Genomic DNA, 13,454 nt, shown 5'->3' with positions numbered 1-13,454 from the left:
GATTGATTCTTTAAATTTAGTAGCTTATTTTAGATTTTTAAACTGTGATGGAGTTTAGATATCATTATCCCAAAAAGAAGCAAGCTAAATAACTATATTGAAAAATAGTTTGGAAGCTATAAGATGAAACAAACGTAGAAAATGATATATATTGAAGAAGGCTGTTTATAATTTATTTTCCCCTATAGGAAGATAATTTAATCACTGACTTTTCTATCATAAAATATCCCATTAAAGGCTTCACATATCCTATCCCAAGTTTTATGTCTAAGTCAATAATATGATGTACTAAATAACTCTTGGGGAAAAAAGACATTTTTCATTTATTTCCTTTTCATCACTTTAATGCTGGTAGAGAGGATTTTACACTCAACTTGTTTTGAAAAATGTTTAAATTTAGTTGAAGACCTAGTTACTTAGGAAGCATCTACTTATAAAGTAATGAGTTTTCAGATGCAAAGTAGTATATATAGACTAGATAAACAACAGGGTCCTACTGTACAGCACAGAGAACTGTATTTAATATTCTGTGATAAACCATAATGAAAAACATTAAAAATAATGTGTGTGTATATATATATATATATATATATATATGTATAATTGAATCATTTTACTGTAAAGAAGAAGTTAACATAACATTGCAAATCAACTACATTTCAATTAAGCCTTAAAAATAAAATTTTAAAACCTGGGTTTTTACTTAAAATATCTTGCTTGTATACCTGACATCCTTGGTGTTAATATTAGAGTTGTTCTTCAGTTCTGGTCATTTAATGAGAGAGAAAGAGAATTTACTGAAGTTAAATACCACCAGTCTCAATTTTTAAGAAATGGAGTAATACAATTTCATGTTCAGTCAGGTAAAACATATGAAGTTAAAATACACTTATAGCAACAAAAGAGAGTGTCATTACAATAGCAATAATTTTAATAATGGCTGAAATTAACCTAGTATACATTTTAATTGCTAATAGTTTATATCCTTAAGCTACTAAACTAATTTCATGCATTTTAGATAAATTATTAACATCACCCAACAGATTTCTGAAGGAAAATATAAGTAACACTTAAAGATGAAAAAATAATTTCAACAGAAAATACCAGGAATACTAAATCCAAAGAACAGTCAGAGATTAGAAGGCAAATGAGCATGATGATTCTATTCTTTCCCCCAACCCACCATGAAAGACAATGCTTGAATAAAACTTTTAAGTAATTGAAGTAAATCAATTTTGAGAAAGTAGGTTGTCATTATCAAATAATCAACCTTAAAAAGTAATTTACCACAAAGGTTTTCATCAACCATGTTTATAAAAACAAGACAAAAACATATAAAACAAAAACTATCTTACGGTAACAATGTGACACCCATAATGCCAAAGCGATGAAATAAATCAAAAAGTCACTGTAGTTTTGCTGCTAAGGAACAGAAATATCCCTGAGAATTATCTCTACTTTTGATCTCTTCTGTCTCCCCCCTTGTCACTCCCTTCCTTTCTTATTTGAAGAATATATTTTATGTTCTGAAATTCTTCTGGGAACTCTGTATTGTTGATGTAATGAAACCTAGTATGGTATATGTTGCAACACTGAACTTTTCAAAAGGAGGTGTTATAGAAATAATTGAATTTCGACTTTCACTTCAGATTTTATTGTATTAATAACCATTGTCATTCCAAAGCCAAATAGACATAACTTTCAAAGAATCAGTTTTCACAATTATGGGGATATTTTGTGTCACTGTTTTGCCATCAACACTGCTGTAATAACAGCAATTACATAAATGCATGGCTTGTTTATAGCACTTAACACTAATCTTCCCATGACCCTGTCACACAGGTGTTACTCTCTCCCATTTTTCCTTAAAAAAAAAAAAACTAAAAAGCAGTGAAATTACTTGTTTTTAAGGTCTCACAATTGGTTTAAAATAAAAAAGGAGTCAGGATTCAACACCAGGCTAGTCTGATCTCTTTATCTCATTATTTTAGTATTATTTATTTATGGAGGAAGGCAATGGAGAGAGAATGCGCATTACAGCTAAACTTTTCTGTCTGCCTGGACTACCTCTCTCTTCTACATTTAATTCCTCAGGCTTCCATGGCAGACTTGCTTCTTTAGTGTGTCCAGGGGTCTCTCCTTTTTCACCCTCCTCATGCCTGGTTCACCTGCTCTCCCTCTCATCCTGATTCTCTCCAATTCTGAATCTATTGGTTTATCTGACCCATTCTGGCTCCATGGATTCCCCTCTTTCATTCAGCCCTCTTCCTGAATTAGACCTCAATTATCCTCTTTCGTATATTTCACCATTTTGACATTTATCTAGTGGACTGGGCAGTCTCAGCTTCCTAGCAAAGTGTAGTTTCACTTATTCATTTAAAAAATTAACAAATATTTAAAGAGAACTTATTGTGTGCCCAGCACTACTTTAATGTTGATTGAAAAAACTGCACAATGCAGAAGTTGAAAATTAAGTTTTATTTGGTGGACAAAATTAAGGACCTAAACCCAGAAGATAGTCTCTGAGGTCACTCTGAGGGACTGCTCTGAAAAGAGAAGGGAGGAGTCAGGATACATAGGAGTTTTGCAACAAAAACCAGATAGTGGAACATCAAAAAATTGCTATTAATTAAAGAAAAGTTTAAAAAATTGAAAAAAACAAAGAAATTCAGGTTAATGAATTTAGCACTTTTCTATGTTTGGGAAGATGCAAGAGTCTGTGCTAACTGAAATCATTCCTCTGATATGCACTTTAACTATCTAGGGCCAGTATCCTCCTTTTTCTCAGGAATCCCATCAGGGTCCACAACTGGGGTGGCTGCAGTGACTGATGGCTTGATGGCTAAGTGCTTTGTTCAGACATTGGTATTTTCCATACACAATAACTGTTGGGGGTAAATTGGTAACAAATACAGGCAGGATTCCTATCTTTAATGTGCAGGAATGACAGATGATAAACCAGGAAACATATAAATATTTTTTACATAATAATAAATACTATGAGAATGTAAAATGAGATCATGAAATAGTAGAGATTCTTGGTGGTCTATAGGCACTATTGCTGGTGGGAACATCAGTAATGCTACTCCCCTCTGAGAGTAACATTTGTGCAGAAAAATGTGAAGTTTCCTTGTGGCTGAAAAATCAAGCACAATAAGGAGAGTGGTCAGATGAGGTTTCAAATGAAAGCCAATGGCACATCATTCACATGGTGCCTTAAGAAACTACAGAAAGGCATTTGGATTTTATATCAAGTGGTTAATTGTAGGTTGAGTTAAAATAACTCAAGTTTTAAAAAGATGTGTGCAAAGGACGAACCTTAGGAGTAATCTAGAAGAAACATGGTGGTCACTTGTATAGGGACACTGGGGTGGGAGTCAGAAAAGAATTTGATATAGGATATATTCTGGAAAAATTAACTGATGTGACTTGGTGAGTCTGGACTGGCAGGAAATGGGGAAAATATATACATGCTCTAAGACAGGAGAAATAAAGAGCAGGTGGTCTTTCACACCACCTCACCATTAGTGTGAATCAGTCTGTCTGTCTTCCATACACTTCCTGAGAAATTGACAAGGGGGCAGGGAATCAGTTTCCATGGTGATTCCTACCCAATTTTGTCCAATGGTCCTCTTTACAGGAAAAAGAAACATCAATTTTAAATGAAATATTTGGACATTATTTAAGTCCCATCATTAAATATATGGAATTCTGGTATACTTTTAAATTTTAGAAAAGTGTCATTTTCTTCCTATTATCTCCCCCCAAATCATTTACATGTACTCAAACTACTGAATTATATATCACCATGATAAAACACATGTAATGATATTTAATTACATGGAGGAAGAAGTAACATTATTAATCTCTACTTTCATATTATGCATCTTCATTGATATTTATTTCAATGAAATACTTTCTTCATATCATATATCATATGATACTCTCTTCATATCATATTTCGACCACCATCAGAAATGTTAAAATAGCTCTAAAAATGTAATTTTGGAATTTTAATTTTTTACTTCAGGACCTTTCCTGCTCTCTGTAAACAGAGTCCCATCTGTGACTAGATTGCTTATTATTCAAATTTAAACAAAATTTGGCACATCACCTTACATTATAGAGTATCATAGCTATGCCTATATTTAGTCTATGTTATTAGCTTGTAAATTACCTTCAGGCAGAAACTAAGTGACAATCCTCTACCTCACCCTTGTGAACACCATACAAGATACTTAGCAGTAATTCAATAAATGTGTTGATTAAGTTAATGAATGAAATCTAAGATTATTCAAACTGCAGCAATTCGGATGAACCAACACTTATCCTTGACTTATACAGTTTTATGCACAAGCACACACAGGCACAAATATTTCAAAGAGTCGTACCTCCCAGAGTAGCAGAGAGCAAGAAATGTGTCCCATATTTCTTGATAAGATTTTCTGTGATTTGCTGAAGGGTAGGTCGACGTCCCAAAAGTCTTATGTTGCGGAAGAATTCAGGGGCAAGAGGCAGAGGGGAGCCAAGGAAATTTCTTCTCTCAACTGCAAGGTTATTTACTTTCCAGCGGCCAAACTCCCTGAAAAGCAAATTTATTTTTATTCATAAATACATAATCTATCTGAATGTTTTCATTTGAAAAGTTCACTTGGTGGTTTTGCTGGAGTCACTACATTACAATGATTTTTGCTTGTAACAATACTGCATGTGCTATGGTCAGGAGAAGCAATATTTATAATTTATGTAGCTGAGAGTGACTATTCTGAAACCAAGTCGTGTAGAGGAAAAATAAACCACTTAAAGTAAACAGCTTCTACTGATTTTTTTCCTAAGGAATTATGTACTTATAAAAATGATTTCATTATGCATAGGATATTAATGTAGAATTATTTTTAAGAAGGAAACTAAAGCAATATTTTATTATTTTCCAAAGGAAGTTGAAAAAAGATTAAATGTGCTTTTATCATTAATGATTCTCTTTCTATTCAGTTTAGATTGGAAACTTGTAAGACTTCAAGAATATTAAGGAGCTGTAGAAGAATTTTTAAAAATATGATCAAAAAAGAAACTAGTTCTTGTAATAATTGTTGCTTACAGTATATTTTGAAACCCCAATTCAACTTAACCAGCAATTACTCAAGATGCAAAATGACTTTTAAGCTGGATTTGTTCAAATCAGAAAAATAGTGAATATGAATATAAAAGAATTATATAAAAATGTATACATTTATATTGAGTTAAAGCCAACTTAATAATATTTTAGAAAATGACTATGCTGAACTAGATTACCTGATATCAACTATACAGATTTTTCTCCCCCTTCAGGAATGATCTGGTAAACCTGAAGTAGCTTCCACAGAGATTTCCTTCTACTAGATTTAAACTCATCTAGTTGTGTAATTTGACCCTGTTACTACTTAGCAAATAAAATGCTGATTAAATATTGTATAAATATGTGCCATATTTATCTACATTTTTGCCTACAAAAAATACCTTAATGCCCTGCCAAAAAAAGTGCATGATAAAGATACATCTGTGAACCAGACTCTAAATGGAGTTACATTCTAGAGATAGTTTTAAGATCAAAGATGTTATATTTTAAACACATTCAGATTGTGGCAAGTGCTAGAAGGTACCACAGGCAGCCTATTGTGATGGCCCATAGGCAAGATGGCCCTATTTTATCATAAGTGACCAGAGAGGGCAACTCCAGAGAGGTGCTATTTGATACTTCGCCAATCTTTAAAGGGAAAATACAAGAGACTAGTTGTGGGGAGGCACAGAAAAGATTTACACAGAATAATGAAGAACGGTAAATACTTCCAGGACCAAGAACCATGTCCCTGATGGAGTCTCTAACCATGAACCATTTGTTCCTGCGACATACATTTGGCAGCCAAATAATCCATCCAGTCTTTTGGAAACTAATTACAAGAAAAGGTTCACTAAGGAATCTAGGTAAGACCAGCCTGAAAATGGTGCCTTCATTGAGACACACCTGCTAGCACCTCTGTAAATCAGCAGATTCCCAACAACTTTAAACAGTATGATCATACCAATGGTTCTCAAACATCAAGACCTATTAGAATCACCTGGAGACTCCATCCCAGAGTTTCTGATTCACTAGGCCTCAGATGGGGTCAAGAGTTTGCATTTTCAACTAGCAATGCTAATACTGCTATTCCTGGGATCATGTTTTGAAGAAAACTACTGATAAGATCATTTGGTGTGTTGCTTTAAGTCAAATTTACTTTGAGTAAATTTTAAAACCCCTTTTCAGTAAATTTCAGGAATTTATTACTGGATTTATTACTTCGTGTTTCCTCAGAAAAGAGTACGAATGTTGTTATTATCTTCCCAAACCTGATTGATAACAGTAATTTCCTACTTGTTTTCATTTTGTAAGAGATTTACCTGAATTTATTTGTGCATGTGTGTGTTTGATATACATGTAGAGTATACAAATGGAAATATATATTCAAAATATTAAGGTTTTAGTGTTTTGTGACATAAAGTATACAATAAAACAGTGCTTCTAAAAGTTATTTATTAAACCATGATCTAAATAATAGTTGCTCATTAATTTCAAAACTTTACTCCCCAAAAGTTACTTTTTTATTTGCTGAAAAGATTTTATAATTTTATCAAGGGAGAGTAACATAGCTTGAACCTAAAGTTGCGGTATATCTTTTTCAATGGTTTAAACAGATTTATAAACTCATATGCATTGACAAATACTCATAAGTTAAGATACAAATTGCTAAGTGAAGTAATTGGACTTTAAATAACCAAGACAATTTTTTGATGGTGAATTTTTTTATAACCTGTACAAACTCTTTCTAAATTGCTATTTCTTGCTAGATGACTGTAGGTAAATGCATAGTGGAAGAGTGCAATCCCAGCCTCCATTATTTTTTTGACAATTAGTAAATGTATGCCACCAACCCATGATCAGTACCAACCCATGATCTATTCTGACTTGAAATATTTGCAACTTTCTTTAGCTTGTTCTTCTTAAATTTAAGTGATTTTCTGAACTCAGTTTACGACATTAATTTAACAAGAAAATTTACTAATTGTTTGCTACTTATTGTCGTAGCTACCAGAAATCTTGCTAGTAATATAGCTGAATAGAAGAAAACCTCTGACCTCAAGGGTTCCAAAGTATTACTAAGTGAAGTACAACATGAATGAATAAATTGCAAAACCTTCACAATGTGCAAAAACACAAGTGGGACAATAACTTAATGAGCATAACCCCTCGACCCAATTCCTTGATATAAATGTTACTAATCTAACTCATTTCGAATATGTTTTGCCTTCCCTTAGATATGCACACCTCACATGGCTATTAAGAGTCAAAGACTATGGACAATCTTCCAGGCAGCTTTCTTCATCTTATCGGATGCTTTTTATTACCTCAGTCTGTTAACACCGATCAAGTTTATGGTCTCAATTCACCTTCCAGCATTTCAGTGGAACAAAACACTTTGCCATACCAGCAGGTTCATTTATTCTCTCTGTCATACAACACCAAGAGTAAAGGACAAACCCTTTGGGAGTGTCACCAAATACTAAAACTAAACTAATTAACCACTCAACTAACTAAATGAATAAATAAATGAATTAAAAAAAAAACAGGATTGCTAGTAACTGCAGTAAATTGTTTTAATTTTCAAAGCTTTATTTAACTTCTCCTAGTTTTTTTTTTAATATTTTTCATATAAAGAATGAAATATTATACTTTCTATTATTTGCATAGAAAACACAAATATTGGTGTGAAATCTGAGATCTCTCATTGCTATTCACATTTTGCTTTTATTGTAATGATATATGATCACTGCTATGCTCTCTATAAATTTTTGGTGAAAACCTACTTAGAACATATTGAACTCATCTTCAGAAGTGGTGATAAGAGCACTTCACGTAAAGGAAATAATCTCTGGACAATTAAGTACCATACTGTGAGCAGTAGACACAGATATGAATTCAAATAATGTGTCTCTTTCACCTGAGCACAAGTATGACTGCACTTATTGGTGTTCTTCAAAGTCAGTGTGGCCATGTAGCTTGCTGTGATCAAAAAAGTGTGAGCTGTAGGTTAGCCTGGACAATCAGCTTGGAACCCTGATCAAGAAAGGTGATTTAAACACCTATCCTTCAACCACTGGACCTGCACCTTCTTAGGATGAACAGGAGCATGAAGTGAAAAGAGAGCTTCTCATGTAAGCTACCAAGATTGTTACAGAGCTGGTCATTTGTTTGCTTGCTTTCTAGCAATACCATGGCTGAAATCAAGTATTTTAAATTTGGCGTAACTTGAGAAGACAAGAAGGAACTAATGATTGTACATGAATTAGAAATTTATGGGCACAGTTTGTTTGTTTTGTTTTGTTTTGTTTTTTTCTTTCCTGAAGAATAAATTCACTTCAGTTGGAACTAGACCATGCATTCATTAAATTTTGGAAAAACAAAGTAATAGAGTGCTGAATTGAAAACATCCTGTCTGATAACATTATCATAATAAAAGCATTTTACCTAAAGGCATCTCAGGATTCTATCCAGATGCATTATGTTTATATTAAATAAGAGCATTGTTATGTCTAACTAAGTGCTGTATTCTACCTGAAGCCTTCATAGAACATAAATGTCATCTCATATAACTTTTGGAAGTCTTTAAGTGACATCAGCACAATCATCGTTTAGTGTAACTCAGCCCCTCTCTAAGCACCACTATTTTGTAGAACACACAAATGGATTCTAACCAGTTCAGCCAGAACATTACTTTGAAATTGTTTTCTTTGGCTCTAAGGTGCCTCCATTAGTTGATTAGAGTTGCATGTTTGCTGCTAAAAATTCCGACTTGCAAGCATCATTTATTATGTGTGTCCCTATAATGTTTACTTTTCTACAACCATATTTATTATAATTTTATCCCTACCCCTCTCATAAAAAAGATTAGAAAACCTGAATGACATCAACAAATTCCATTTAAATAATGGTTACATCACTGCCACATTGCCATTGACCTTTCTTATTTGTATTTACATTCTGTGTGAATACATAAATGTACTCAGTACACTTGACTTGCACTTACACTTGACTTACCATTAACAATCATGCTTTCTTTAAAGACGGTAACGATAACCCTATATACAAAACCGAAAAAGAGACACAGATGTACAGAACAGACTTTTGGACTCTATGGGAGAAGGCAAGGGTGGGATGTTTCAAGAGAACAGCATCAAAACATGTATATTATCAAGGGTGAAACAGATCACCAGCCCAGGTTGGATGCATGAGACAAATGCTCAGGGCTGGTGCACTGGGAAGACCCAGAGGGATGGGGTGGAGAGGGAGGTGGGAGGAGGGATCGGGATGGGGAACACATGTAAATCCATGGCTGATTCATGTCAATGTATGGCAAAACCCACTACAATATTGTAAAGTAATCAGCCTCCAACTAATAAAAATAAATGAAAAAAAAATCATGCTTTCTTTAAAATTACACATGTATACTTGGTTCCTGAAAAATACAGAATCTGCCACGGTTGATATTAGATATTTTGTACTCACTACCAAAGGAAGGACAAAGTAAAAATATTGATGAAATGAGTTTATACATTTGCTGAAAAGGTTTATCTTTAACTGCTAATTTACACTAAATAAAGTTGTTTTCTGAAGTCCTAAAACCTATTATTACATTACTTTTCATGATAGTACATTTGTTGGCTTGAAATTTTAATTCTGTCAATATTCATTAAAACTTGCAGACACAACAGAATATTGAAACAAAATATATTACCCAAGCACTAATGTGTGGACAAATCTAGCCTAAGAATTATAAATGAACTTGCCAATCTTTAGCAGCAATGACCTTCTAATTGCATCTGTAAAATCATACTGATCTTAAGAAAGGCCGCTAATAATCAATAACTGGTCTCCCATAGTTCTATCATGTGTAATCGTTATATATAAAACTGGCTTTTTTAAAGTTCTTTCAGAGGAGTTTCCACATCTCACAAATGATGCTATTTTCCATTTGGCCAGAACAAGGGAAATGTTGCTAATGGCCTGAATAATAGTAGTTCTGAGGCCAGTTTTCTAAAAGCAACTGAATGCTGAGAAGTTGGCAGGATAGAAAATTCATTCTCTTTCACCCTCCTGCCCCTTAATACACTGATACTTTCTCTTTTTTTTTAACAGTAGCAGGGTTTTTAAAGCTTGGGAGGTATTTTAATATGAAGCTAGGAATTTAGAAGAATGAATCTATTAAAAAATATTGGAAGAAAGGCATAATCACAAATATGACTTATGTGAAATGTTTGCATGCAGGGTTTTTGAGAAGCATCATTAATGACTATTGTATTTTGAATAAGCTGCCAAATGTAGAGCAGAATGTTTGTACTGAGCCAAGTTGCTTTAGTCGTGTCTGACTCTCTGCGACCCCATGGACCGTAGCCTGCCAGGCCCCTCTGTAGATGGAATTCTCCAGGCAAGAGTACTGGAGTGGGCCGCCATGCCCTCCTCCAGGGGATCTTCCTGACCCAAGACTTGAATGGTGTCATTAAAATCTCCCGCATTGGTAGGCAGATTCTTTACCACTAGCTCCATCTGGGAAGCCCTCAGAGTAGAATGAAGACCAATTATCATGATTGCAACAAAGCATTACCCATTCCAGTAAAACAATAAGAATTCATTGTATTAACAGCTGTAGCCTCTTGACTATATTACTGAGTATATAAGATCTGGATGGGGTTACTGAGAAATTTTTAAGAATGGTCTGGTTTGTGGCTACTAATGTATTTTTCTAATTCTTAAAATGCATTACATTTTTAGGGCTATGAAATACTGAAAATGATTTAATTTTATCTTGAAAGTGAAAAGAAAGTGAAGTCACTCAGTCGTGTCTGACTCTTTGCGACCCCATGGACCATAGCCTACCAGGCTCCTCCGTCCGTGGGATTTTCCAGGCAAGAGTACTGGAGTGGGTTGCCATTTCCTTCTCCAGGGGATCTTCCCAACCCAGGGATAGAACCTGGGTCTCCTGCATTGCAGGCAGACACTTTCCCATCTGAGCCACCAGGGAAGCCATGGATTTAAATTATTTTCAGTAGTTTAATAGGGATTTGAATCAAAATTTAAGGAAAATACCACAGGTATCCCCCAAAGTAATTCATTTCATAGGACTATAATGGGACCACATGCTAATACACCAATGTAGATACATACACGGGTGTGTGCTTAGTCATGTCCAGCTCTGGGATCCCATGGACTGTAGCCCGCCAGGCTCTTTTGTCCATGGGGATTCTCCAGGCAAGAATACTGGAGTGGGTTGCCATGCCCTCCTGCAGGGGATCTTCCCTACCCAGGTCTCCCACATTGCAGGCAGATTCTTTACCATCTGATCCACCAGAGAAGCCCAAGAATACTGAAGTGAGTAGTCTATCCCTTCTCCAGGGGATATTCCCAACCCAGGAATTGAACCAGGGTCTCCTGCATTGCAGGTGGATTCTTTACTAGCTGAGCTACTGCGGAAGCCCATATATGTGTGTGTGTGTATATATATATATACATATACACATGTGTTTATGTATGTATATGTATAAATATATGGATTTATTATTCATTTTTAAATTAAACCATTCTTTTGAAGAGACGTTAGCAAAAATGTTGATGTAAAAAATAAACATACATGGTGCTAATGAGTGACTTTCTAAGTTGAGAGAGGGAATGATTTAACAAGCAAAAGCTTTCTTTCTAAATTTTGGAAATATAGTTTAACATCTGTTACATCTCATCACAATTATTCCTCAATCACATCCATGTAATTACACAGATTTCATAATTATTGATCAGTGTAGATAAGAGACAAACACAACTGAGCTAAAATAAAATGTCTACTTGATTCTCTGTGAAAATGAGCAACAAACAAATACAAATGTCTTTCTTTGAAAATTATAATTACAAAATTATTTATTTTGAATAATGAGTCAAAATTTACATTTCTTACATAAATTTAAATATTTTAGGAACTAATATTAGTCTTTCAAAGGAGAATAGATTTAAGAGTCAGCTAAAGTTTCAATGACTATTGTATTTTGAATAAGCTGCCAAATGTAGAGCAGAATGTTTGTATTGTGCTAAGTTGCTTCAGCCATGAAGCAACTAAATTTTCACCAATTTAGTTCACAAAATTCAAAGGTATGTACATTTTGGCAAATTCTTAACCTCAGTGATGTAAAGTCATTTAATTTATAAGTCTATGTTTGATAATACTGCCTCTGTAAAGAAAAATTTGTAACAATTAACTGAGATGGTGCAAGGAGTAGAATTTACTTTCTAGTAAATTTTGTCATGTGCACCCTTGTAAAGTCACAGATTTTTGTCCCAGCCAGCCCTCGGTGGCTCAGTGGTAAAGAATATGCCTGGCAATGCAGGAGGGGCGGGTTCGATCCCTGGGTCAGGAAGGTCTCCTGGAGAAGGAAAAGGCAACCCACTCCAGTATTCTTGCTTGGGAAATCCCATGGACAGTGAAGCCTGCTAGGCTATAGTCCATGGAGTCGTAAAAGAGTAGGACATGACTTAGCAACTAAAGAACAAAAACATAAATATGAATCAAGGTAATGTGCTTTAGTAAAGTTAATGAGAAAAAATTAGGACTTGCCAGGTGGCTCAGTGGTGAAAAATCCTCCTGCCAATGCAAGAGCCACAGGAGAAGCAGCTTCAAACCTTGGGTTGGGAAGATACCCCAGAGGAGGAAATGGCAATCCACTCTAGTATTCTTTCCTGGGATATTCCATGAACAGAGAGGTCTGGCAGCCATGACTGAAGCAACTGAACATGTACACAATAAGTAAGATTAATAAAAAGAGTTTTAAAATAAGACTACACTCAGTTCAGTTCAGTTTAATTGCTCAGTTGTGTCTGACTCTTTGCAACCCCAAGGACCACAGCACACCAGGCCTCCCTGTCCATCACTAATTCCTGGAGTCTACCCAAACTCATGTTCACTGAGTTGGTGATGCCATCCAACCGTCTCATCCTCTGCCTACACTCAAAGAATCTGCAAATTATTTTTCTTGGTCCAAACACAGATTAATAAATGCTCCTTAGAAAGATTACATGTGAAAAGAATAGTTACCTCCTAACGAAAAATCAATTTGTGGCTTGATAATTTATTAAACATTTAAGAATTTCATTGAGATTTCTTCATGATGGTACACACTCTACCTTAAACATTGGATCAAACATTCATAGACCATGAATTATGACAAGGTGAGTAACAAATCAAATATCTGAACTTGCAATAAGTGAAAACTACATATACTTCTTCATTTCAAATAACCTACAAGTTGTCTTCAAAAATGCAAGATCAAGGACTTTTTTTTATTAACTAAATTTTTAGAGACAGTGAATACAAATTGCTAATCTTTTCATGAAAATATCC

The 13,454-nt window shown here is 34.5% G+C and overlaps 1 protein-coding gene across 3 annotated transcripts in view; it reads right to left on the bottom strand.

The window, feature by feature from the left end:
* The window catches only part of BRINP3 (BMP/retinoic acid inducible neural specific 3), a 454,878-nt gene that overhangs the window by 220,590 nt on the left and 220,834 nt on the right, over positions 1-13,454 (bottom strand). For all 3 annotated transcript variants that reach the window (XM_043924282.1, XM_043924284.1, XM_043924283.1), the window contains exon 3: positions 4,392-4,582. In XM_043924282.1, coding sequence (XP_043780217.1) covers positions 4,392-4,582 — 191 coding nt within the window. The remainder of the gene's footprint in view (positions 1-4,391; positions 4,583-13,454) is intronic.

The sequence above is a fragment of the Cervus elaphus genome, chromosome 14 (assembly GCF_910594005.1).
Source record: "Cervus elaphus chromosome 14, mCerEla1.1, whole genome shotgun sequence".
In the NCBI taxonomy this organism is placed as follows: domain Eukaryota; kingdom Metazoa; phylum Chordata; class Mammalia; order Artiodactyla; family Cervidae; genus Cervus; species Cervus elaphus.
Note: the sequence above shows the minus strand (reverse complement) of the source record. Positions and strands in the feature narration are given on the sequence as shown.